This window comes from Varanus komodoensis, unplaced genomic scaffold (genome assembly GCF_004798865.1).
Source record: "Varanus komodoensis strain SLA01 unplaced genomic scaffold, ASM479886v1 scaffold50, whole genome shotgun sequence".
Classification (NCBI taxonomy): Eukaryota; Metazoa; Chordata; class Lepidosauria; order Squamata; family Varanidae; genus Varanus; species Varanus komodoensis.
The window spans coordinates 2,143,821-2,171,816 of NW_025336088.1; the positions used below are offsets into that span (position 1 = coordinate 2,143,821).

Below are 27,996 nucleotides of genomic sequence, written 5' to 3' on the forward strand. Positions count from 1 at the left end.
TTTGCTCTCAGCAGCAGCAAAGAGAGAAGACTAACTTTTCTTCCCTCCGTGTACTTGCTTTCAGGCATAGAAATATCCCTCATGAATGGAGTTAGCAAATGCAAATTCAAAAGACCACTTTTTTAAAAAAGCAACCCCTGCTTCATCTAGACCACAAGCTCTCTGAAAGGTTGCTTTCTGCATTCATTACCATCTTAGTCAAGACACTGACCCAGTTCACACAATCTGGCGGCTCATGATGACTTTTTAAAGCAGCTGTGGGGTACAGCATGTCTCGAATACTCAAACCATGTCAGGGGGTTACAATGGCTTAATATGTCATCCAAACAACCCAAAATCTATGGGTTGTAGATGGTTTGTTGTAGATGGTTCATTAATTATGCCCACAACTCACCTTCACCAGGTTCAGCTATCATGACAAGCCTGAAATACACACCAAAAACTGTTACAGTGCAACATGGCTTAAATGAGCAAGCCATGATGGGCTGCAGTGTCTGTGTGAACTGGCAGTGTCTCTGGCAAGTAGTCTCCACGGAGGGGCAATTCTTGCTGAAAAGCAACCAAGGGAGAAAGACTCTTTCTATATACCACTGTATTATGTTTAGGCACCAACGTAAGTGCTTGTGAATGAAGCACAAGGTGAAGGGGCAAGTCCCACAAGTTGAAGAAGGGGCATCTTTCTTCAACATGGTGCTGTCCAGAGAGGTTGGATTACAATTCCACTCAGCTCTAGTTAGCAAGGTTAATGGTGACTGATGACAGAAGCATGCCTAGAAGGCACCAAGATGGGGAAGGCTTCTGTAAGGTATAATCAACCACTGCAGAAAACTGGCAGGTACCTGTCTTTTATCATGGATCTCCTACTCCAGAAGCAAACATCTCAATCATTACATATAATCAAGTCTAAGATGAAAGTGCTAGAAAGTCCCCAATTTTTCTTGTTGCTTCCAGGAATGCCACTGAAGTTTCCAATTCCCTGGGTTTGCATCCAGGTTCTGTCTTCTGCAAGAAGGTCTCACTACCCAAATATTGAGGATTCCGGTTCCCCTCCACACCACAGTTCATCCCATTCAGCAGGGTTTCTTGATTCTTTCGCTAGTCTTTTCTAAGGGGTGGAGATGCTGCTGTGGGCAGGAGGGGACAGGGAAATCCACAAGCACAGTTGAGCCAGCATGTCCCTGGCTCCCCTTATCTGTCCAGCTTGTAACAACTGCATTAAAAATCAAGCACCATTTCCCATAGGCAGATTTGTCTGGAATAGGAGGAAGGGAAATGAACGTCCAAGAGACTAATGGTGAGGGATTAGTGCAGGGCAATTAACGCTTAACTGCACTTTGCAGAAGTTAATGTGATAACATAAGGCCCCATCAGCACACACATTTCAACATTATGAACCAGAAGACACCTCTTGGAGAACAGGCAAATTTTTCTCAAATGTTCATTAGAAAATTTAGAAATACCTAATCAGGCTGAGGAAAGCTGGCCTATTTTTATCAATGCCTAGACACTCTTCAATTCTGACTAGCTACCAACGTAGCAAATCCCAGGATGTTACAGACACTCAACCACTCACTGGTGAACCAAGTCTGCCTTTGCTTTTTTCAGCCCAAGCCCATAACACATTGCTTTGCCACCCTTCGAATCCCTTTTCATTTGGTTATTAAAATTTATGCACACCTTGATTTGCTAAAAAGCTACCAAAGTGGTTTACAATAACCAAAAAATAGAACCCCAAAACAAATAAAAAGAATCTTTTTAAAAAGTAAAGTGTTACATCCACACATTTTAAACCACTAAATTGGAAAGATGCATCCTTGCATCCTTTTTAAAGACCAAATAAGTGGAGACCAGTTGTAGTTCTTGTTCCCTTGTCTGGGAACACAGGAGAAAGCTCTTTTGCATGGACTTGTGCATGAAATGGTGTCCTCAGAATGGGCTTTCCTGCAGATATTAATATTCAGGAATGTTTGTAAGACAGACAGTACTCTGATTTATTCACTCAATTTATACCCTGCCCTTTTCTTGTGAACTTCTCCTCCTACTGCTCTGAATCTTAGCTCCACAGCAACAACCCTGTAAGGTAGACTGGGCTAAGAGTCTGTGACTGGCCCAAGGTCTTCCAGGTGGCCCCATGGCCAAGCAAGGACACAAACCCAATCTAGAGCCAGTCTGAGCCCCAGTCCCACACTTTTAACCACTACACCACACTGGCTCTCTCAGATAGCCAGGTCTTAAGCCACTTTGGGCTTTAAGCATTGTGAATTGTGCCCTGAAGGGCAATCAACCAGCATCAAAGGTCTATCAAGCCATAGGTAACATTCACTGGTTCACAGCCTAGCTGTCTCGTTTTGCATTAACTGAGGTTCCTCTTCTTTTGCTATGCAGACCAGGGTTGGGCCAAAACCCTTCAGAATCCATCCCTCTAGCATCCAGTGTACGTCCTCTTCAGTGCTGAGCCTCATCCAGTGAAGTGAACCAAGCCAAGAGGAAGTCAGTGAATGCTTGTGGAGCTCGGGATGCACAACTGACAAGCTTCCCTGTCAGGAGCAGTTGCAGGGCACAGAAGAGAGGTGCCTCTTGCCAGGCACCTTTCCTAATAGCCAGCCTTTTTCCCCACTTGCTGCTGCCAGAAGAGGAGTGCTGTTTGGATAAATGGGGCTTGATCCCTGGTGAGTGCCCTGCAGATGCTGGGCAACCTTGCCAGGAGCTCAGAGTCTGGGCCACTGCAAAGCAGGCCAGACTCCGGGGAGCCAAATCCAGGAAATCCAATAGATTGCCACCCCCAACAGATTCCTCACACATCCCTCACCATCTGCTGTCCTCTGCAACACTGTACTTTGAAGCCACTGTATTTCACAATCACATTGCTTGAGAAATGGACAACAGATAAACCTGGCTGGTTTTGCCCAACAGCTGGCCACAGAATCAAACTTTAGGTGGGCTTCTCTATCTCAGTCTTACTCCTTGTAACAGTGATGACCAAAACAGAACCTGAAAACTCACCTTTTGTTCTAGCTTAATCCCCTTGTTCCCATGCCTACCTGTAAACCAACCGAAGCATGAAAAACTGAATTGCCTACTGCTTCCCCACTGCCGCTCCCACAGCTTTCCCCGTTGCTTCCTCCATGCTGAATTTTGGACTGGAAGCTACTTGGGCACGGGCCTGGCCTTCTTCATTAAAGTGCTATGCAGGGTGAAGGTACTAACAAACCAGAACACATAACTCTCCATGCCAGGAAAGCTTCCTTGCACACAAGTGACCCTCCCCTCCCCACTCAAGTACTTACAGATGCACTGGAGGTGCCCAATGAACTTGTGCTGGCAGCGGGGATGGAGTTTTCTGAGGAGGTGGAGAGCTGCCGCACAAGGGGACCGTGAGCCGTGGAGGCCATAGCGCTCGACAGGTAGCTTGGGCCTCCGATATCTGCGTGGTGCTTCAACACTGTGCAAAAGGGAGCAAACGAAAAGGCAAAAGATGGTAAGCTGAATAATAACTGCTTCTTCACAAATGTTTGCACCAAGCTGTAACTGAGCGATTGACATGAAAGAACTAGAGAGCGGACAAGAGAGAGGGACCTCCTCAGACAGGACCTGCTTCCCTGAAGGAAGAAGCTGTGAAAGCACACGAGAGGCTGCAGCATCTGACAGCACTGCCCCCTTTATTGCCCCAGAAGCAGCAAGCACCCTTCTCCGAAGCTGAAGGGGAACAGGAATGCGAACCCAAGCTCTCCCCGGACAGACCTGGCTGTGGCCAGCCTACCTTCACTTCTCTCGGAGGAGCTGTCCCGCAATCGCTTTCTCTCATGAACTGGAGTCAGGATAAGTGAGCGCTCAGGCGCCCTATCGGCCTTGGGAGCAGCCCTTAGATCGTCTAAGGACTGCCTGTGTGCCTTGTCTGGCTCGATTTTGTGATGCAAGCAAGCTGAGGAGTGGAACAGAAAGAGAGCCATGAAAACGCCCTGCTTTCACCTCTCTTTCCTGGCCTTCAGGGCACAGCTGTCACACAAGGGGCCCTGCTGCAGAGATCCAGAAGAGGCCAGGACTCACACAAGCACTGCAGCACGTTATGGTCAGAACAACACAGAGGTGCTGTCTGCAGCAACTGCCCCTAAGTGACAACCCACAGCAACCTGCTTCTCCCCGTCGCTTATTATCTGCTCTTCCAGGCACCATGCATGTGAAGCTGAACAGTCAGCCTCACCTCTTTAAATCTGATGACGTTCTAGAGTGGGAGAGTGGGAGAGAACCATGTGTGGCAGGACTCCCTCAACCTCTGGAGCATTTGCAGCTGTGGCGGCAATGCAGCACAAAGGCAGGACAGAGGGCAAGTGTGCAGTTGCTGCAAGACACTGCCTCCAAAGCTAGCCAAGTGCACAACTCCTAGCTGCTCCCAGACATCAAACGGCTTTTAAAGCCTAGCTTCCATTCTCCACAGCTCGCTTCATGCCCACAAATTTGGAACTCTGTGGCACCTGCAGTCTCTTGTGGGTCTGAGAAGAAAGTCCTAGTTGGCTTTATATGACCTCGGTAAAACATTTTGGCAAATCAACAACAGGGCCTTGCTAGTGCCTCTGTTTTAAGCAATGACCTACCTTTTCAGCTGCATCAATTCTGTATAATATTCCTGATACTGAGACAAGATCATCCATGCAAAATGGAGGAAGGGATAGCATACACTCTGTACATTTGGGGGTATATAGCCAGGGCTTAATAATGTTGTGGTGGACCTGGTTTTGAATACCAGGACATAGCCCCAAGATATGTGCACAGCACCTTTCCCACATCACTAAGCCAAATACAGACAGGATTAGTCCAAAACAATTCCTAGGTGGGACAGCCTGGAACTCAGGACACCTGAGTCCTAACCTATTCCTATCTTGTAATGAGATGGATTTTGTAAAATGTGACTTTGCATCCTGAAATTTCTTCTCTGTCAAAGAGATGCATTTTACACTGTAAAATATTTAAGCAAATTCCCCACACGGTCTTTTAAAAACTGAACTATAGCTACATAGCTGCTCTCCAGCAGAGCATGTATGAAACAGACCATACTACTATTTTATTTATTTATTTATTTATTTATTTATTTAATTATATTATTATTATTATTATTATTATTATTATTATTATTATTAAAACATTTTTATGCCGCCCCATTCGCCGAAGCCTCGGGGCGGCTTACAACATTCTATTGAGAAAAGGATACCAGAACTTAAGGCTGCAGTTACATCTACCAACCCAGAAGCGTGCCTACACTTGCAGACACATGAAGCCTGCCTGTGCTATCAGGGCAGAGAAACATACTTGGCCCATGCACAGAAGCACTCTCTTGTTTGCTATTTCACTTCTTCCAGGGTGGAGTTCTAGCATGAAATCAACTTCCAAGGCAAGGCTCTGGCTCATATTACTCTGCTATGGGACACACAGTTGGACAGTTCCTGCCAATGAAAGGCCAAAATCAAGATACAACACTTACTGGCTGCAGCTAAGAACGTATTAACCAGCTTGTGACGGTCCTTGCGCGCAGAGTCAGACAGATTGCTGGGAGGCATGGCGGGCCGGTGTTTCAAAGTGAGCTTTTTGGGAGGTTTGATTTTCTCACAGGGCTTGTTCTGTAGCTGAGATTTCAACATGCTCTGGAAATGCAAGCTCATTGGTACATCTGCAGAAGAAGGCACATACATGTACACACTTTGAAGGTGGCATTACAAAAACATCATCTCCAAATGCACTTACCACATACATTTTATGACTTGTAGGTGACTGTCAAAGATTTGTGATGGTGCAGAGGAGAATGTTGCCAAGGGTCAGGTAACTGTGTGCTACACCAAACCAACGCCCACCCTGTTACTGGTTATTTGAGGATCAGTGGATTTAACTAGCATGGAAGAGGTCACAGCGCATGTGAAACCAGCATCTAACTTATTTTTGAAGTGCTGAAGTAAGAGGTAGAGTTGAGCCCTATTAGACAAAGCAGCCCCATACCTTCTGAATGTCAAAAAATGCAGAACCAAGGCTCGAACTGGGGCATGTTGAATGCAGTATAACTACTGCTTACTTATTAACTACTGCTCCATTTTGGGGCCTAATTCAAGAATTCCTAGTTCTTGGACTTTAAAGCCCTATGGGTCCCCCCCAAACTGGTGCCTGCCAGGTATTTTGGAGCTGAACTCCCATCAAGCATTCCAGCCAGCATGGCCAATGGTAAGGAATGGTGGGAGTTCTGGTTCAAAACATCCAGAAGCCACCAGGCTGAGGAAGGATGTCCCACCTGATCTGGGACTCATATCAGGAGAACTGGCCTATCTCAGATGTATTTAGTTGGGTATATTCCAGTCAGCTTCTGAAGTCTTACATGGGGTTCTCCGGCCTTCAGAAGGGATACAGGTGGTCAAGTTTTGCTATCCCCTCCACAGGGAGGCCTAACTACCTCCTGCTTACCTCTCACCCAATAGTAAAGACATGGATCATCAAATAAGTTTGCTCATGCACAACTGTATGATTTGTATAGTAAGGTGTTGTTGATCTTAATGCATATTTATGCATTTTCTGCAATTTCACAATTACATATTTATTGTTTCATTATTTGCAGCTTTTATTTGAAAACTGCCCTTTTGGGACTTAAAGTAGAATGATGAAATAAAACACTAAATACATGTATGAAAATATTTATGGAAATAAATGTATGAACAGTGAATTACTGAGTACCACCTCTAGCTAAGAAGAGACAGAGAACATGTTCCAGTCAGGGGCTCCTGAAGCAGGAGGCAGGCCTCTTCAGCAACACAGAAAGAGGTAGCCGGACAGACTCAAGCTCCCTACCCAATTTCCATCCAAGATCGGGTAAACTGTACAGCATGCTAAGTCACCCTGAGAACAAACAACAGCAGGTGGGTGGCTTGTCTATGACTCCTGACAGATAATTGCCTGCTCGACAGCTTGCTATGGCTTGTTTCTCTCTCGGTTGTCCCAGCCACTGCTGACACATATTGCAGGGGGCCTTCTGGCAGAAATCCTCATTCCCTGTGTCAGTACCCTTTCTGTTACTGGTCCACCAGGACTGCCTGCTCACAAGGGAAACTCCTCCACCCTCCCACATCAGATCACCAAAGAGATTTAGGTTTCTGAGCCCTTAATATGTCTGCAAACCATTTTAGCCTTTATTTTAGGGGGTCGGGTCTTGTACATTCACAGGACTGCAAATGAATCCAGTATAGCCAGATCCTCCTCCTCCTCCTCATGTTCTTCTTGACATCCTCCCCAACTCAGGCAAAATCAAAACTCCACACTGCCACCCTCCACATCAGATTGCAAAAAGGAAATATTTATTGGATCCCTTATGAATGTGAGGGTGCATTTTCTTCGGCATCTTGTACAAGACTGGCTGTGCACTACTTAGCCTATCATATCAATAACCCCCATTATCAATGGCCTCACCAATTTCATCCTCCATTTCCCTATACTTCGGGTAAGGGGTGGTTTCCTTTTGATGCGTTTTGACCAAGCCTGCTTCATGATTTATTGATGAATAATACCAACCCCTTAAGCTCTCTCTCTCCTGCAGCTGGATCCATCAGGAGTCCTTCCTTTAAGATTTCTAGGGTGAAAAAATTAAACATCCATCCTGAGCCAGAGGATGTTGAGAAGGAATGAGAGATAATGGTGACAGCAAGAGAAGTTTGTGAGGAGCGATGGGATTTTGCAGCTCTTGCCAGAAGGCTCTCTAGTTGCTCCTGACAACCCACAGCACGATAAACCTGCTGTGCTCAGGCATCACAACCACCCCCCGCCCACAGAACAAGCCACCCTAAAGGACCCTACCACAAGTTATGGATTCTCAGGGTGATTTGTGTGAGGAAAATAACCTATGGCTAAAAAAGAAAAAAATGCTCTGGATTTGGAATCATGCTAAGCCTGCCCGCATCTACCCACAATAACAATGCATTGCCACTTAGCATGACATGCAAACCAGGTCAAAGCCTTTTTCCAGGTGTATAAAAATCAATGATTAAAATAAACCCAAACCCATCCCCACTCCAGGTTAAATAGATTTTTAAACTTCTCTAATGGCAAATGCTATTATTAAAGCATCCCACAGTTACTCCCCAAATGAAATCAATGCCTCTAAAGGAAGAACAGATTTGATCATTTCTCAGCTATGAATATTTACACTTTACCTACCAAACAAAAGTAGTTAATTTTCAGCTAGTGAAAACAAACTGCTATAGACTGTCCAGATCCTACTTCTACATATTGTTCATAGGCATTTCATTCTTGATTGTGACTTCTATTTTTGTAAGAGTGGGGCAGGGCCAGTATAAAATGAAGGAGAAAGAAGCAAAACGACACCAGAAAAAAAAGGGAAACAACATTGTCCAGTGTCCACACTTAACCAGACATACCCCCAGGGATGCGAGTCATAGAAAGCCCCTGCATGGGCATATCCTTAAAACACTCCCTCCACAGAAAAAGCAGAGCAGAGCCAAACACATACAATGTGACAAAAAAGGGCATGTCCTGGTTGTAAGAATTAACTAGCAGTAAAATCTATGCTAAAGACAGGGTATAAATATAACAACAATAATAATTATTATTATCATCATCATCCATCTAAAAACTGCTTAGAGGTCAGATCTGCCCCACTGTTTCAGAAATATGTGAGAAGGTATCAATGGGAAACCAGATTTAAATCAATGATTTAAGTCACCATTTATCTTGCTGATTTAAATGATTATTTAAATTACCTTAATTTAAACCCAGCCACCACAACATTTTGTCTGGGAAGGAACTACAGGAGTACTAGCCCCAACACTGACTGGAGCCAGCATTCAGAACCTCCAGCTCTCAGACACACAAGCATGTGATGTTGTGTCATGTCCCTATACAACCATGCTCATCCCTGAACTTTCAGACTGTTCTTACATGAGGGAGAGGGGGTGCCCTGGACAGGTTCTGTCTATGGCAGCCTAGTGGGTTCTATACCTGCCCTGAATGTGTGAAAGGGAATGTATACACAGAGACCATGGAGTAGACAGGAAGAGAATTAAATCAGCCTCAAGCAACACACACAGAGAGCAATGAGAGCCCGACAGAGAACCCTGAAGATGAGATTAGAAGACAAGAGAAGATTGTGAAAAACTACCCCGAGACACTCACCTTGCTGTTTTTAAGGGTAGTTCTGGTGGCAGGGAAGACTTCTTTTTTCTAAATCATTTTAATCTCAAGCTATTTAGTGTGTTTACTCTATTAGACTAATTTGCAAGGCGTACTTTTGGCTTTATTTCTTTCAGTTTTATACTGTAGGTTGCTTTATTTAGCGTAATCTTTAGCTGTTTTATTTTTATGGTCTTAAACATTTTTATTGATAGCCTTGTCAGTTGATGGGCAGTATACAAGCATTGTTGATGAAACAATAAAATGGTTAGTAAAGGAAAAGACTTAAGGTGAAAAGACCAGTTGGACAACAGGAGAGCAGCTGACGAGATAGTATGAGCTGGGGATATTAATAGAAAGAAGCTTAAGTGCCAGGCTGAAAGGGGGAAGAAAACACAGACACACGCATGCTGCAAATACATTTTAAACCATCTGACATTGCAGCCTGCCTTAACCACAGCTATACGCTAGACACAATGGGAGGAAAAAGATGGTGACCACTGGATATACAAACATTCAAGGGGGTTGCTCTGTGTGCTCTGTTTGTGTCTGTGTGTGGTTACATGAGACAGAGAGAAAGAGGAGAAAGCACATCACCATTTAAGACAAATATTTCCCGCTGATCTTCCAGCCCAGCTGAAAATGCAACCACCTAGTTTAGTTTTCCTCGAGCTTCCTGCTACAATGCTAGCCAATGTCTTACTGCGCCCAAACGGCATCATGACCTGCTGACAGAGAAACAGACAGCTTCTCTATCCAGCCAAGTGTTTCAAGGCAGCAAGGCTCCTGAGGGCCCCCAGATGGCGCTCGCCTAGCAATTTTTAAAGCCCTGATTAACATCCTTTTCACCAAGGTTGTTATGATGTTATTACGTCATCTGGAAATTTCCAGTCAGAAACCAAATTGTCCAGACGAGGGCACACTTTATGAACCAACTCATACAGTGGAGCGAGAACCCAGCGGAGAGCGGGGAAAGAGACGCTTGCTTGCCTAACTGCTTAAATGATTCCTACTAGGTCTCCAGCAGTGCATGCAATCCAGCACAGGCACTGGCAAACTAGGTCAGGAATGCCTGGGAGTTGGTGCCAATGTGGCTCAGCGCCCTAGGAGGGCCAAAAGATATTCCTTCCCAGGCATTCTCTTGTCCAGAAACAGCCCAAGCTCTGCAAACCAGGTGGCTGCCTGCTGATCTCAGAGAGGGGGAAACTATCACCATCAAAATGCTGTCTACTTCCAAGGGATCATTATAGGGCCTGCATGACTATGGGTCTGAGTATTGGTCCTTACATAAGGCTGGGGAAGGAGATAATCCATATGCTGCTCTCCCCACTATTCAGACTTCAGAGAGGGTTTCTCAACTCAACTTACCATCTGGGAATGAGAGGACAGGGTGGATGCAGGAGTCCAACTGTGAAAGACGTTCCATCAAAGGGGCTTCATACTGGATTTCTGGAGGCACTGAGCTCCGCGTGCCACAGAGTACGCACATGGGATTCACGTCACAGTTGCACCGACCCATGCTATTGCGATGAACCTGGGTACAAGAAGGAATGGGGAAATGGCAAAAGTAGAAAAAGTAGTCAGTCTACCTCTACTGGCCTCTTTATTTCACATATAGCTATTGACAGTATCCTGAATTGACTCACAGGAGATGTGCATAACCACCCTACTGGAACTTTTATCGTTTATGGTGAACTGACACAAGATGGCCTGCTACAACTTCAGGCTCAAGGACCTCACAGTGCATCCAGGATCAAAGCTGTCTGCCCCCCAAATTCTCTCCATTTCGGAACAATCAAGGAAGCCATATTCCCATTTCATGAAAATGGCTTTCACACATGAACATGCCACATTAACCATATTCACAACTCAAAAAGAAAGGAAAGCAGTTTCACAATTGACATTAACAGTAAATACAGGTCTGGGTGCAACGAGCAGGCCCTAGTGAACAGGTCTGCAGAAAGCACTCAACCAAGGGTTAATTAACTTGGGCTCTGTGTAAGCAAGGATGTGGCATCTCAACCCCTCTCCTTTGCATCCTGTTTAGCAAACAACTCAGTAACAGTCTCTGCCTGGGTTGTGCAGCAAGAAATGAGAACGTGGCACCCTGAGTAGGTGAAGGAGGAATTACCCAGAGTTTTTGACCCATCAACAAATCATGGCTTATTAACACTGGGTTGCATCACCATCCCACTTTGTAACTAGCAATCAAAGCAGCAGCACATATGTACAAAATGTGCCTACAGTACCAGTATTTAAAGACTGCTTTTGGGAAACAATTTGGGTTACCGTGGTAAATGACTGTGCACTTCTTTTTAGTGACACAGTCCTAAGTGTGCTCCATTATTTCTCCATATTCAAAATCATTCTGAATTCAAATGTTGTTCTTCCCCCAACAACAGGAGCCAAACCCTTAAACTGCCTAGGGGAAAGGATCTCTGTACCATTCCACACAACACATTTTGCCTTGCTAGGCATTTTGCTCCCTTTAGTGTCATCTGCTCAATAATCCAACAGTAGAGACATGTTTACAGAGGGTCACTGACTCAAGTTCACCCGCTATTTCAAGGCTTTTCAAAATTGTGAAGCCAGCTTCTATAGAGCAGAACAGACAATTGCTAAGAAAAGCAAAAGCCCCTTCTTTTGCCCATTCTCTAGTCAAAAGGCCCAGGCATAAGGTACCTTCTCATGCAATGTAATCCAAGGAAGGAAGGACAACTACAAGCCTAAGAAAAGGCAATCCAGTCAGGACAACATCTGACAAATGTTGCCTAATCATACATTGCAGAGACTTGGTGAATCATTTTTCTAATGATATGGATGCTGAGATAGAACTGTAACATGGGGAAATTCATATTTGGGTCTCTCCCCCAAATTTGGACCACAGGATTCTTTTCACTTCCGGCTGTAGATATCACATCTACTATCTTATACCATTGTGATAATCAATAAGAAGTCTCGCTTTTAAGTGAAAGTCAGAAATGATACCATCTTCTTCCACACCAACCTTTTTGGAGAGTGGTACTAGGCTGCTGGGCCGAACAAGCCGTCGCTTCTTGCAGCTGAGGACAGGGCGTGTGCGGGCCGCTACACAGGTTCCATCAGGAGCTGAAGACACAGCGTTTAGTCTCTGCTTTTTACGCAACAGCTCCTCAGCATCTGAGCCATCTCCCTGAACATGCTCTGTCAAGCCTGGCTGTAGACTGCCCAGTAATGGAAACAAACATGAGTTAAATCTTGCAACCTCCATCACAGCCATCCTGTCAACTCAAGTGTACCTAGATTTCCCATGGTTTTTAAACAGAGAACAATCTGCCCATGTCACCCAGTAAGTTCATATTCACAGTGAGAGATTCAAACCAGAGTCTGACTGAAACAACACATTCTCGGTTAGCAGAAACTAAGTCGCACTGAACAGAGGGAGCCACCCTGCACACCAGCGGATCGTTGCTCTCCCTCTTGCTCAGTGCTGTCAACACTGTATGTCAGCCGCTTCAAACAGACTTCACTTGAAACAGGACTTTACCTGTGTTCTGCCACTAAACCTGAACCCTTCCTGTTTCTCCGTGTCCCTCACATACCCTTCTGCTTCTTGCTGATTCCTACAAAGAATTATGTGGGATCACATTTATCTTATTCACTGTTCCCACAGTGTTCTTTCCCTCCACTATTACTTTATCTATTTGTTTGACTTATACCCCAACCTTTCTACCAAAAAATGGCCATTATGGCAGCTTAAGGAAGCAACTGACATTAAAATAAAATAGTACCTTAATATAAAGCATAGCCACTACAGAACAAATATGACCCAAACTAGCATCTAAGCCAACAGACCCACTAATAGGCCAAAGGCTGCCAAGGCATTCTTTGCTTGCAGGCAGAGAGGGATCAAACCTGTCTTTTCCTTGAAAGGCATTTTCACATCCAGGAAACAGCTACCAAAGGGCCCCCTCTTGGGTCACCAAGCTTACCCCTGGATGTGATGGTCTCAAAAGAACAGCCCTTCAGGTAACTTGGTCCCAAGCCATACAGGGGCTTTATTCATCATAACCAACACTGCTGGAAACAGACCAGCAGCCAGTTGCTCTAACAAGGGCGCTTCATGCTTCTTGTAACTGGCATGCCCCCGCAATGTAGCTATGCTATGCCTGTAGGCACACTCCAACAGCCCAGATTCCTTCTCGCAGTCAAATAAAATCCTTCTCACACAGAAACCTCACAATTACCAGCTATCTCTCCCTGCCTATGCTCCAACCATGTCCTGTTTGATGCACTTGAGACGCCAGCTGCTAATGCTGGGGCTTCAAGCCTAACACAGTCAGTGGCCTTCAGGTGAGGAAGACTGTTTACTACTCCGTTCTTCTGATCAAAATAATAAAGTTCTGTTCCCACCCATCACTGATTTCTAGACTATTTGGACCAAAAGGGTTCTCGGGAAAATATACACTAACGCTGAATAAATGCTATAAACATCAGGAATAGTTTGGCACAGGCAAAATTATTAGCCCTAGACCTGCAAGTGATTTGCTGAAAATACTCTTTCAGAAGCATCATTCTAGACTAAACGCATATTCTTTCAAGTGGGTCTCTGCAAAAGCCTTACGTGTTAATAACTCCATTGACCGGTCTCGGCACTCCACAGGTTTTGGCAGGAAGGGACTCTTGGGTATTGCCAAAAGATGCACCAAGATTCTCTGACGGCTGGGTGATACAAGTACCCTGTAAAGGTGAGGCAGCAAGAGAGAGAAACTGTCAGACATTAGAAGACCCTGATGAGGAACACATTTCTTGACAAAGCACTAGAAATAACCTAGAGTGACTTGGCACCTGGAAGACCAGGAGTTTAGATTTCTATGTCTACAACATCTGCTTTGTGCTTCTTAGTAACAAGGTACACAAGAGAATGGTACATGAGTTGATGCCTTCAATACCTCAATGAATTAGAGGCCCCTAAGAAGCATTTCCTTCAGCCTTCACAAGCATTCTCCGCCTTGGAAGCAAAAGGCGGTCAGGCAGGTCTGTCTCTTTTTTAATGTAAGGCTGTCTATTCTTCATGAGATCTATCATGTTATTATGGAAGACAGTTTTCATAGCTGAGAGGGTCTTCCTATACTCAATTTCAGACGATAAAGCACACAAAAATCCCACAACAAGGTTAACACACTTTGCCATTTCCTAAGTCTTTTGAAGTTGACCCACAGGCTGTTCATCTCTTTATGGAAACAAAGGTTTGTTAAGTCTCCCATACAATTATTTTCACACATTTTAAGATTCTAAGTAAGCAACAAGTGCACAGCCCTTACCACTTGCAAGAATAAATAAAATAAAATGCTCCTAGTTACCTCTTTTAAAAACCAAGTTAGTTTTTGTGCCTGCAAAGAAAATTGAAGAAAAATACTCCAACTGTGAAGTTATAGAATTAAATGGATAGCTGAAATGGAGCAATAATTTACAAATGATTTGACTTTCCCATTCAAGCAGGTATATTTTAGGTTGAATATCTGAATTTATATGCATGGTCTGTCTCAATGTCCCTTTTAAAGGCATAATGAATAAAACAATATATTCTTGACACTCTTGATCCTTTAGATGAACAAAACTAAATGAATTCACAAAGCAAATCAAGAATGGTTCAGATGGACATGACAGAATCCAGGTACCAAATCAGTATTTTAATTTCTAAAGGGTTAGTTGTGTGACTGTTGAAGCAAATATAGAAAAGGCATTTCAGGACACCTTAAAGATTATGGTATAGCCATTGTGTATTAGATTCCCCTAAATCAGATGGTAGGAGCGTTATCCTCTGTTGGCAGGCAAGGATATAAAGAAAAAACAATGTAAGTAGTGAGTTCACATGGAAATTAAAAGCAAAAAATACTATACTTTTTAACAATAGGTACCACTTCAAGCATCTGATGGAATGGAATCCAGCCTATGAAAGCTAGTAACATAATAACTGTGTTAGTACTGAAAGTGCCACAAGGCTTTGCTTTTCCAGCTCGCTAAGAAGTGCCCAAGTGCAAACCCAGAATGCTGCTGAGCGTGCTGGCACAGAGTGCCAAATGAACAGGCTTCCACATGGGTTATGGATGCATTACTGAAACTATTCTATTATCCTTTTGCAATAAGGGTTTTTTTGTACTAATACACTCTTTCTTATATATGGCAACGATATCCAGATATTTTTAAAAGGCAAGAGAAGGTACAGTGTCCTCAATGGAGGATGGAGGCCAAAAACAGCTGAACTATCCAACAACTGTTATTGTTTATATTGTTATATAGCAATACCTGTTAAAATCTACTCTAAAAAAAGCACACGCACACACACACACACACACACAATTTAACATGTGTTATAATCCTGCCTGGGCAAACGTAGCTGACATGCTGCATCACAACATCTACACAATTTTTGTGGGCCAGGAAATAAAAAGCTGCTGTATAGAGAGAGATCATGGGTTCTGCCATGCACATGCCTTACAAAAAGGCCAGGGAGAGTATCTACAAGCAAATAAAGTGGGTGACAAATGCTGAACATCTCTGAGAAATTCCCAGGCATAGCTAGAAATGTTCTGGTCAACCACCTATTTAAAATTATCCTGCTAGTATGAATGTTGATATCATAGAGCCCGCTATGAAACCACCTGATCACTAACTCTGAACCAATCTGGGATTGGCCAATATCTAGCTCAGAGCACAGTCACATGGTCTGCTCTGAGAAAACAGGTGGAAAGCGGGATACAATTCTCCCTCCATTCCCTGCCCTACAAAAACCACTGCCTATAGATCTGCTGCTGACTCCTAGAATTTGCTCCTTCTCCACATCAATTGCAGTGCTGTTTAAATTGTTCTGGCTACTTTCCCTAGTCAGGTGCACTAATGCTGCAGAGTGTTTTATTTGTTATTACAGTTAGTTTTACAATACACCTTAAAATTCTTTCATGAACTTGCTGCAAGTTTCCTTGAAAGACACAGAGAGACAGAACATACATTTTAAACATTAGAATAAGTGTTTGATTCTAATAATTAGAAAATTGCACTCCAGCACTGTGAGGAAGCAAATACTAATCTCTGGCCCACAGTAACATGCAATCCTAGGAAAACACATGTTCAAGAGGAAGGATGAATCATTGATACAGGGCCACCTACACTCTCGGGGAAATATTATCCACTTGGTCAGAGACAAAGTTCAAGAGAAGATGAAGTCTTAGGGAAGGAAGTGCTAGGTATCCCCTCCCCCATCCCTTGCTCAAACCTGGTTTCACCCAACAATCTACTTAAGGATAATGGGGGAAACCATGAGTAGGAACTATTACATGAAACCATTTACAGATGCATCATTAAAGTATATTTTGGGTGTTTGTTTCTACTGTATGTACTACTACCAAGTCTAAAGAAGGTAACCACATCTGATACACTGAGTCTAGGAAGCACTGAAGATTCCTTTAGTCTAACTTTCCTTCAAAAACTTCTCCAGAATATTTTTGCTAAAGTTTATAAAGTTTCTAGGAAATGCAGCATTATTTCCCCCAGGCAACATGGAATCTGGATGCAAAAATAGTTTCCACTGAAAAATCAATGCACAAAGCAAAACATGGCACAACAGAAAGCATCAGTTGATCTGGTAACACAGTGGGACCCTTGCCCTATACTTGATCCTGCACAAGACCCACTGTGCTGCGTCTTATGGATTCGGCAACTTGCACCTGAAAGTTTTGGTTGTACCACAGCACTATCTACAGAGACCCTGAAGTATGTAAATTCAGTCTTCTCCAAATACTGGGGCAATAACAACAAAAGGCCAAAAGCTAATAGGCAGAGGTTTTATTCAGTTTTTAAAGGCTGAAATGCGACAAATGCATAACACACATTTGCTCCATACAGATGCAGACAATATACACAGGGTACTCCAAAAATGAAAGAAGAAAATGATTAAGGGAAGTTCACCAATCAAATATCCCCCATGGGTCGGGGGAGGCCCGATATCTCAGTACTCACCAGCCTGTCAATCCCTGGCTCCAGCTTGATGTCAGGATTCAGAGTGTGGGATGAATCACCTAATACAGGGTCAGAGGGAGGCGCCTCTCCAAGGAGAATCAAACCCTGAAAGACACAGGGAAGAGCAAGTTGGTGCCGCTTTGCTGGGTTAAAGTCTCTTCCAAGCAACTCCAAGAACTAGATTCAACATTACATTTCTATAATTAGACTGCTTCCTTCTCTGCATCTAGTCTCTTCTCGCCCCTTCTTAAAGCTCTACTGTATCTGTAAAGTTTCCCACAGCCTTCTCAATTTATCTACATTTCTGAACTAGTTAACACTCTTTTATCCATTGTGCTGTTTGATTAGTTATCTCTTCAGTGAAGAAATCAAGGCACAGAGTGGGAAGACCCATTCCATCATAATTCACATTTATTTCTGCATATGTGATGCAACCTGGAAAAGTCTGGGGAGGAAAGTAATTAGCTGCCCTCTTAAAAGTCAGTTCAATGGTGCTAGAGAGAAATGTTGCTCCTTTTGGTTCTCTGGCAACAGGTAGAGCATTGTTTCATACATGGTATCTCTATGTTTTTCTACAACACTTTCCCTTCACTGATAAGCAATGCCTTCTTGGTGACTAGCAATCAGAGCTACAAGCAACTGAAAGGACTTGGCTTATATCAGAACGATTCTTCATAATATTTATCTGCCAAATGTGCAGTTTTTGGAAGTCATTTTAGTACTCTAAATGTTCTTTAACTTAGATTCTAAAGGTGATGAAAAATTTTAAAAATCTGCCTTCTAATTAGAGTGGTAGCTTGTAGAATATTAAATATAAGTTTTTTCAACTTCCCTACTATCTCTGTGCCTGACTTAAAGACACACATTCACTTGTATGCACTCTTTCTCCCCTCTCACAACACTCCCCTCCATGTACATGACTTATTGCCACTTACAACTGCATTTACATTTAAGCAATTAAAAAAACCTGAAAGATATTTTGTTGACAATGGTAGCTTTCCTAAGCTGTCTGTCCCTGCATTCCTTATGGGCAGAGGATATTAATCCTTTCCTAATACAGAAAATCTCTGGGTTGTGAACAAGTTACATACCTGAGAAAATGGAAATTCATCTTTATGTTGAATGTTTATGTAAGGTGGATCAGATGTGGTTGGCCCTCCGCATTTGTAGGTGTTAGGGTGCAGGACCCCCGTGGAAGTAGAAAAGCCACAAATATCTCTACCCTCCCCCACCAGTGCTTCCTTCTTTGCAGTAAGGAAACATCAGAAAGTTTTCCTCCTCCGGATGGGCAGGGAAGGAAGGCATGGTTTGGAGGCCCTCCCTCTCTCCCCTTTCACTTCCTCCCTTTCTATAGTGATGATGATTTTCCTCAACATTTTTTTAAATTAATAGACTTCATGGCAGTTCATTTTTAAGTATGGGTTGTTCATAACTTGGATGTTTGTAATTCAGAGACCACCTGTACTTAGAGAGCACTTGGGACTTTAAGTAAGACTTATAGAGGGAATAGAAGGAGTTAAGCCACTTCAACACCAAACAGGAAGTTGAAATGTGGTGCACATGTAATCCAATTCCTTCCAAATTCTAGCAAGTCTGCACTTTACCTTGCAGTAGCTGCCCGAATTCTAGCAGAACACAATCTAAGTCACTCATGGACAGAATGGAATGATGTGGAAGTTTCTTCCCATAAAGCTCAAACAGCTTCTTTTATCAAGAGATTCATAAAATGACAGCCATGAATGTATGTATGCTTGCAAAATGCAGACTGCATTTGCTAGAGCTTATGCATTTACTAAAGACAGCTTTTATTGCAGGATCATGGGCTTTTAGTATCTCAGTACAAGAAAAACAAAGCTTTTGGGCCAGGAGCATTTACAGTACAGTAGGCAAGTATTCAAGTTAGACGGAAGTCTTCCAAGTAAAATAAAGGGGTATAATTATTTCTAGAGCACTTGGTATGTGCAAAGATCTCAACTGCCTTTATTCCATTAATCCTCAAACCCTCTAAGAAAGTCACATCAGCATTCCTGTTTTCAGTGCAGACCCCAAGTTTTGCAGGGCTCTTGGCCAAGAGGCCCTCTGGGAACCCCTGTGGCAGTACAGGTCAACACGCTTGCCACTGCTGCCATTAGCTATTCACACACCCTCATTCTCAGGACTCACTCTCCCCACCCATCTAGCATCAAAGCTCAAGGTGTCACCTATATGGCAAAGAGGATGTGAAGCAAGCTAGAAACTTCAAAAATGGGCAGACTTCTCCACAAAATGTGGAAGATGTGGAGAATAGGTATGACAATACCAGGCTGTAAAAGTAATTTAATACTGGGAATATGACATCAAAATGCTTGAAGTGAACTTGAGCTAGGTAATTATTAAAAACAAAACAAACAAATCACGAAGGTAACCAAAGAAGAAAGTGTTAAAAAATGGGTGATTTCAATTATCTTCACATAAATGCATGCTCTATTCACAGAAAAGAGGTTTAATTTATTCATACCCTAAAGGACAGTACCCAGAACAAGTGGCCACATGATTGATCAGAGCAGAGGCAGACCTGGACTTAATCCTAAGTGGTGCCACCAAGACCTACAGTGAAATCTGAGTGCTGTCAAGCCAACTGGAAGCAGGGACCAAAATGCTACCTAATTTATTTTACATGTGATTTTATGTTCAATTTTGATGTAAAAAAATTTCCAGGAAGTCACACATAGTCATATTTGACTTTAAAAGGGTAACTATCTAAAAATGAAGGACGGGATCAGTAAAAGGGTAGGTGAAAGGAAGTGTCCAGGGGGTTACAGCTCCATCAAACACTTGGAAGTTATTCAATCCACTAGAAGCTCAGTTAGAATGTACACTTCAGGTCACAAAAGACATTACTAAGCCTAAAAGGTTACCAGCATGGTTAACAAGTAGTATCAAGGAAGCTATTAGAAAAAAATAAGGCTTTCTTCAGAAACTAGAAGTATGGCTCGCATGAGAACAAAAAGGAAATCAAACCTTTACAAAGGAAATAAAAGCATATAGTAAGAGATGCAGAAAATTACTACAAATAACAAGCCTAATAATAAATTATTTAAATACAACAGAAACCAGCTAAGAGGCAGCTGGACCACTGGATCACAATGTAGCTAAAGTATTTCAAAGAGAATAAGGAGAATGCAGACAAGCTAAATTATGTTTTATCTGTCTTCACTGTGGAAGATGTAGGGCCTGAACTCATTTTTTCAAGAAGGAAATCTGAGGAACTTAGGTAAATGGAATAATGTTAAAACACGGGTTCACCCAATGAAGCTGAACTTTGGGAGATTCAATGTGGAATAAAAAAGTACTTCTTTGCACAGTATATAACGTGTACATTATATAGTACAGATAATGTGGTGTTATTTTAGACTGTATTTTTATTGGATTGTTGTAAACCGCTCAGAGAGTTTTGTCTATTGGGTAGTAGAGAAGACAGAGACAGACAGACATCACTTTCACAAAATGTAGTGATAGCCATCACCTTGGATGGTTTTAAAAGGCAATCAGACAAACTAATGGATGGTGAGGCTTTCAATGGCTATTAGTCATGACAGTTAGATACTACCTACAGGATCAAAGGAAGCATGCCTTTGAAGAACAGTGCCTGAGACACATGACCATGATGATGCTACTGGGCCTGTGTTCTACTTTACCAGCTACCCAAAGAGCTACTTGCAGCTATCTGGCCACTGGGAAAGCAGAATACTGGAGCTGTTAGGCCTTTGCTCTGATCCAACATGGCTCTAGCGTTCCTTAAGTTCTTAGCTCATGAATGCTGCTCTCTTCACTACTCAACATGCTCCAAGAAGCATGAATAGACAGTGATAGCTAGGAGGATAAGCAGCAGAGGCAAAAATCTCTGTGGGTCAGCAGTGGGCCCTTTCCAAAGGTGAGGTCCTTGACACATGCCAAATGATGCCAGACCTGCCCAGATCACATACAGTAGAATGGAAGCTGAGATAGATACACAAAGGCTCCATTAACTAATTGCGATTCAGGTGTGTGGTACTATTTTCAAGAAAGACAAGCTCTGCAAAAGCTGTTCTTCCTGGTAAAGGCAGCTGGGTGAAAGGATCACAGCTACATATCACACTGAACTCCTCTTTTCAAAACACAAGAAGACAGAAAACAGCTATGCTATGTAAACATCAGGATTTATAGCACCAACAGCAAAGGACAAGAAAGACTGATGGGCTTCCCACAAGTATTTCTTTTTGTAACAAAAATCACTGAAAGGAACTTTTTCAGCTAACAAATTCCAACCAAAGAAGCATGTCCAGCCCCCTCTAAGGACAATAAAAGGACACTGGAAATTTAACAAATTTTAGGTAAAGCACAATTAATTTTAACTAAATTACAGACACTCTCCGTGTAACAGAATTTTCATTCTCTGATATAGCTAAGCATTTTGGTAAAAGCATTAAATAACGGACTTTCAAATGCAAAAGCAGTCTAGAATTACCATCAGATGAAGATATTTCCATCTCTTTTCTTTCCTGGACTGGGCTCAGCGCATGTCTGATTTGGGACTAGTCATACTGAGCTAACAAACACCACATGAACACTTCACCAAGGCAAGATTTCCTGCTTTTGTTCTCTGCATGGTTCCAGTTCTTGTGCCAATTTGAAACATGTGAAAACTGGAACAGAATTATCACCAGGGCACAGCCTATCAATGTTTGCTTTTGTACAGTCCTTGCTCTGTTGCACAGAGAATGCCTATTTCTATCAGAGGCACAGCTACAGCTCAGACTGCAAGTTTCTATGGTGAAAAAAAAACTACTCTAGAACCATCTAAAGCACAAACAGGAAATGATGCTTCCCTGGCAGGGAAGTTATCAATAGTCTACGTGCCAATCGCCCCTTTTTTGTTTTGTGCATTCCACAAAATTACAAAACTTACATTTTAACTAACAGTCTACAGGGTGAACAGTTGATATAAACCCAGAGAAAAACATAATCCAGTTCAAGCTAGGGATGCTTGCAAAATTCTATCTTCCTATAAGAATAGGTGCAGAATTGATTTTAACTGCAATTTTCAGACTTACATGCAGATCTCAGCTGTCCACCACCTCTTGCCATTTCCTGAAAGGTCCAGCATAATTTCTCAGCTCAAAAGGCTACCAAACCCTGCCCTCCTCCTACTCAGTCCGAGCTAAGCCCAATAAGGCCCTGTTAACCATCCTTACATCTGAGAGCAAGTCTAAACTTTTCATTCTGCCTCTGATACTAGATTTATTAACAGTTGATAGTTTAGATCAGATTAAAGCTAGGTTAGGATGCCCATGTTAAAATAGTGAGCTGCTCTAACGATTTTTCATGGAAAAGTAAACTAAAATGTTTTAAAATTAGAGATACACAGTTGCATTGAAGGCTGTTACCTACATTAAAGCTAGTAAAATTTTAACTTGCACTCGTTTCTGACCCACAAAGAACCCTTATGTAATTATGCAACCAGGACTGGTAACATGCCACTTCTCCCCAATCCCTACCCCACCCAGTTCCAAGGTCAGCACTCTCATACTCAGAACACAACAGGAAATAGCAGATTCTCCTATTTCTTGCTGCTGGCTTACTCCAAACCAAAGAGGTGAAAGCTCAGGAAAAAACGGGGGAAAGGGGGGTGCATAAGGCCATTTTGGATCTTTTCTGAAGAACTGGGAAAATTCAAACACTTTTGGATTATGACTTTTTTTAAAGAAGGATGAACAAAATATTTTGGACAAGCTGTTCACACACTGCTACTCAGTTTTGCTCCCCCTAGATAATTTCTAAGAACCATGTAATAAAACTTGCATACAAAGACTAGAAATACAGCATTTCTGGAAATAATGAAGCCATGGGAGTGGGGAAGGGAATGTTTTTTGAAACTCTCTCTGCAAGATTCCAAAAATAGTTATTTTTCCATTCCTTATTAAAATAATTGATAGAGAGCACACTCCTATTGCAATGCTCGTAAGCCCCCAAACTTCAGAGGCCTCTGGTCACCCAATGCACAGCAACAGGAGCAGCAGAGAGGATTTCTGTCTCCCCAGGCTCCTGCCCTGCATTTTTCACAATAAAGCCTTTTTTGCCCATCTAGCTGGAGCATCCCAGAAGAGGAGGGAAGACAACCGGAGAGGCATCAGGACAGCTTACATATTGGCCTCTCCAGTCTTCTACCCTCCCCTTGAAATGCTCCCTTTCTTCCCTTCTCCAGGGTCATTTTCCCAACCCTGGAGAACAGCCAGATGGTTCTTTCTAAGCCAAATGAGGAGTCAGTGGAAGCACTGATTTCCAGCTCTGAAGCTTGAACATTACTTTCCTCCCGCAGGGGTGGAGAGTTCATTTCAATATTTTGCCCCAGCAGACAGATGGAATTCAACAGATTTCTGAATATTCACGGGGATTTTCCAGGAGAAAGTTGGTGACCCAGCCAAGGTTCTAGTCTCACTGTGATATCTGGGGGGCATGCATTCAGCTGTACCTGAATACCTTTCTCCAGTGCTGTACAGCCTGGTCTCTTCCTTGGTATACTGGGGAACCATGATCAATGAAGCAGGCTGATGCTAGAGTATAACTGATATGAACTGTGAACTGAAAATGACCACACCCGCTGCAGACTGCATAATCATGCCTGCCACATGGCACTGAGGGCAGCGGAGAAGCTTTATACTGCTGCCTCTCTTGCGTCAAGTAGCCATGTGACGGGCCATGTGCCTTCTAGATCCTTGCCACTTCTAGAAATAGTAGGAGGAAGGAAAAGGTAGTAGCTTCTCTTGCCCCTGCTGCTCTTAAAGAGAACACAATGCAACCATTTCTGAACAAGCCCATTTTGAACCCAGTGGTATTAGGTGGCGACCACCCAGTTGTAATGCCCCCTTTCTTAGGGAAAGCACTCGACAGAGTCATGGTGTAACAACTACAGGCCTGCTTGGAGGGTACCAATCATCTACAGCATTTGCAGCCTGCATTTCAACCTGGTTATGGAACTGAATCGGCCTAGGTTGCCCTGAGGGATGACTTGTATCAAGCTAGGGATGGAGAACTGTGACCCTGTTAATTTTGCTTGACCTCCCATCAAGCTTTCAATATTGCCAACTATTGTGTTATCCTGAATGGACTCAGCAAGCTGGACATTGGAGGTACTGCATTACAGTGGTTCCAATCTTACCCATGCACTTAATTTCAGAAAGTAACTTTGACGTACCTCATCCTTTTAAGCAACTGAGCTATAGGGTTCCACACTGTACCATCCTATCCCCAGTGCTGTTTAATAGCTAGATAAATCTACTGGGAACAGTCATTAGCAGTTTTGGAGCTAAGTGTTATCAGTAAGCTGATGGAATACAGTTATATCTCCCTGTGTCATCTGAATCAGCTGAAGCTGTACAAATCCTGGATCAGTGCCTAGATCCAGTGATGAAATGATGAAAAGGCCAATAAATTGAAGCTACATCCTGGCAGGACCGAGGCCCTGTGAGGGTAATTCCCAAGTCTGGGAAGTCTCACAGCATGTTCTGGGTTGGGTTGCACTCCCTTGATTCATTGTCTGGGGATAATCTTGGACCACTGCTGTTGCTAGAGTCCAAAGTGACCATGGTGACTTGGCGTGCCTTTTACTAGCAATGGCTAGCTCATCACCTACGGCCTCTTGTAAACAGGTATAACCACAGCAATACAGGCATAACCAGATGACTGCAATGTATCCATGCAGGACTGTCCTTAAGGGTGGTCAGGAAGCTGGAGCTAGTGCAGAGTGCAGCAGCATTGCTGTTGTCAGAAACAGCCTTTTTCAGCATCTAACTCCTTAGCACAGGAAACTGCACTGGTATCTTATTTGTTACTGGGCCCAATTTAAGGTTTTGTTATTAGTGCACAAAACCCTAAACAATTTGGGACCAGGATATTTGAGAGAAGCCTTTTCCCTTACCAGTCACTGAGGTCATCTTACAGCATGTCCTTGGTGGTTCCACATGGACTTGGGGTACAAGTGCAGTCTATCCAGAGAAGAGCCTTCAGTGTGGCAGCTCCATTTCTCTCAAAATCCCTCACTCTGGGGATTAAGAGGCACCAACACTATGCTGTTTTTGGCACCTCCTGAAAACATCTTTATCATGGTTCTTACTATTCTGTTTTAATCAACTGTTCTATTCTTTCTATTTTATATTTCTACTGTTTGCCACTGCAGAACCTAATTATATATGGAGCAGTATAAAAATGTTGCAAATAAACCAACAAGTCATGCTCAGCTCTCAATATATGGGAAAAGATGCCATATCATATCACTGTATAATAATATATAATATAATATATATATATATAATTCACAGCCTGGCTTTTGCTCTATGAAGTGCTGCTCTTCTGGCCTTGTGCTGGTTAAATGCTGTAAAATCAATTAATGTAGTTCTAGTTAAAACCCAGAACTACCGGGTTTGAAATAAACACGGTAGATTATCTCTCCTCTTTACAATCAGATGCAACAGAATTTCATGTGGATTATTCCACCTGTTATTTAAAATTAACTTTGAAGCTTGAGTCTATGGAAGTCACGGCCACAGATTTTAGTAAAATTTCCAATTAGGCATCACCACTAGGAAATTCTGTCTCAGTTATGAAACCTTCAAGTAGACCCTTTAGAATAAAACCTCTCTATCTACAGAATATCAGCAGCCTGATTCTTATGGAATAGGCATGGAAATGGCATCCCCAATAGAGTTAACCTTTCAAAAGGAACAAAAAAGGTGTTTATTAACAAAGATTATAGAAAAACTACTAGAAAATGTCACTGTTCATATAATAGGTTGAGAACACTTAAAGGATCTTAAATATAGATGCTTACAATTTCCAATAGGTGAAAGTCTTTGTCACCTAGGTAAAACCTCAATAGTTTTTCCTCAGACCAGTTTTCCCTAAACTCTACCTTACAAACAAACACGTTTAGAAATTTCCTCAAACTTCCTTACAAACAAAAACAGATGCTGAACACTGCATTTCCTCAGCTTCCAGTTCTTCCTGCTTCTTCTGGCTTCTAGAATGTTTCAAATATTCCAAGGGTTACTTGAAGTTCCCGTTGATCAGACATAAAATAGGAACCTAAACATATACATTTGCTTGACTCATAAAATTATCATGTCTAATATGAGAATGCAAAAATGATTTGTTCAATTAATTTTTCATAATTATTTACTGTACTTTTGAACATTTTAATTTAACAATAATTGTATGAGCAAACTAAATTATACATCATATATTGTATGTTCCGATAACTGTCTGGTGTGCACCACTGGCCATGCTGCCCTGAGATGATGAGAGTTGAGGTCCAAATCATTTGGAGAGCCCCAGGTTTGAGCAGGCTGTTCTAAAGTACGAAAGGCCACAATCCTATGTGAGGTTACACATGAAAAGGCCTACAACTGCCACATAATTAACTTTTGCCACTTCCTATAGCTAAGGGAAGTTGCTCAATGAGAGAGGAAGTGTCAGTGGGGCCTGGGGCAAAAGGCCCCAGGTTCAATCTCCATTTAATCTCAGCAGTGTTAAGAATAAAATTATGCTCACAAATCTTAGCAAGCAGGCGATACTGAACCAATGAGCTGACCTGGTCATGTGTTCATGGGCATCAGTATGAAGACATCCGTTTTCAAAACCACTGCTCTCTTTATGAGAGGGGGAAGAGAGCTGCTCCACAGAACTCAGCTTTTAAAACACACTTGCTAGCTTCACGAATTTCTTATAAAGAACAAATCTTTACATTTATTTTCTCATTCATCCTTGCAAGAGAAATCCAGTTATTTTTGTTAGACTGGGTTAGAGACAACTGCTCCATCAGTAGCTGCCCAGACAACTGTCAAATTGAACTGAATGCAAAGATTGGACTATGACAATGGGCATTCATGCATTTCAAAAAGCCGCCTCAGTGTCTTTTGGACTCACTAATTCTGTAACTGGAATGAAGAGCAACCTACTACAGTACAAATAGATGATCTCATAAACACCAGAGGATATATATGTACGTATATAGGCAGTCCCTGAGTTACAAAGAAGTTCCATTCCTGAGAAAATGGGAACTCGCCTTTAAAGTGAATTTGTATATAAGTTGGATCTTGTATAGTTGCCCTTCCACATTCACAGGGTTTGGGGGTGCAGGACCCCTGTGAGAAGTAGTAAAAAAATGAATATCTCTAGCCCCCCACCCCCACCCAAATTCACCCCCTCTTGCTGCAGGAATTTCTTTCTGAGGATGGGCAGGACAGGAAGGCATGCTCTGGAGACCTCCCTCTCTCCCTCTGGTGATGATGGTTTTCCACAGTATTTTTTTTTAACTAATAAGCTTTATGGCAGTTTATTTGCAAGCACGATTTGCTCATAACTCAGACATTTGTAGTTTGGGGACTGCCTGTATGAAAAGTGCTAGGTGCATGGTGCATGCTTTCAAAAGCATTTTCAAAAGCATATATTGTTACATTAAGATTGGGGCTTCTTGTTATGCACAAACTACCCAGCTGCTCAGCAGTTCCCTTCTTGAGCTGAAAGAGATGCTCTCAGTTTTGGTGTGGAGCAACCCCAGGCAGATGGTGCTGAAGGGCTTCAACATCCATGCTAAGGCTACCTTCATTCAGGGATGAACTATAAACATTGCTGGTGTTCTCATCAAATCTCTAATTGATCGGTGGTCTGTGAAAATGATTTGGGCATTTGACAAGATTGATCTAAGTCACCTTTCCCGCTGAATAGAACTCAACTGGCAACTAATGATGATGACTAAAGCACACAAGTTGAGAAACACTGACAAAACCTGATGCAACATAGGCTGTGGAGTCCATTTCAGAGTCTATGCTG

General features: G+C 42.6%; 1 protein-coding gene across 4 annotated transcripts in view; it reads right to left on the reverse strand.

The window, feature by feature from the left end:
- KANSL1 (KAT8 regulatory NSL complex subunit 1) overlaps positions 1 to 27,996 on the reverse strand; it is a 156,251-nt gene that overhangs the window by 19,683 nt on the left and 108,572 nt on the right. For 3 of the 4 annotated variants that reach the window (XM_044446969.1, XM_044446967.1, XM_044446968.1), the window contains 7 exons: positions 17,152 to 17,256; positions 13,757 to 13,872; positions 12,161 to 12,356; positions 10,522 to 10,687; positions 5,477 to 5,662; positions 3,761 to 3,922; positions 3,288 to 3,442 (listed from right to left, as the gene is read on the reverse strand). In XM_044446969.1, coding sequence (XP_044302904.1) covers positions 3,288 to 3,442; positions 3,761 to 3,922; positions 5,477 to 5,662; positions 10,522 to 10,687; positions 12,161 to 12,356; positions 13,757 to 13,872; positions 17,152 to 17,256 — 1,086 coding nt within the window. The remainder of the gene's footprint in view (positions 1 to 3,287; positions 3,443 to 3,760; positions 3,923 to 5,476; positions 5,663 to 10,521; positions 10,688 to 12,160; positions 12,357 to 13,756; positions 13,873 to 17,151; positions 17,257 to 27,996) is intronic. The other variant, XM_044446970.1, reaches the window with a different exon arrangement.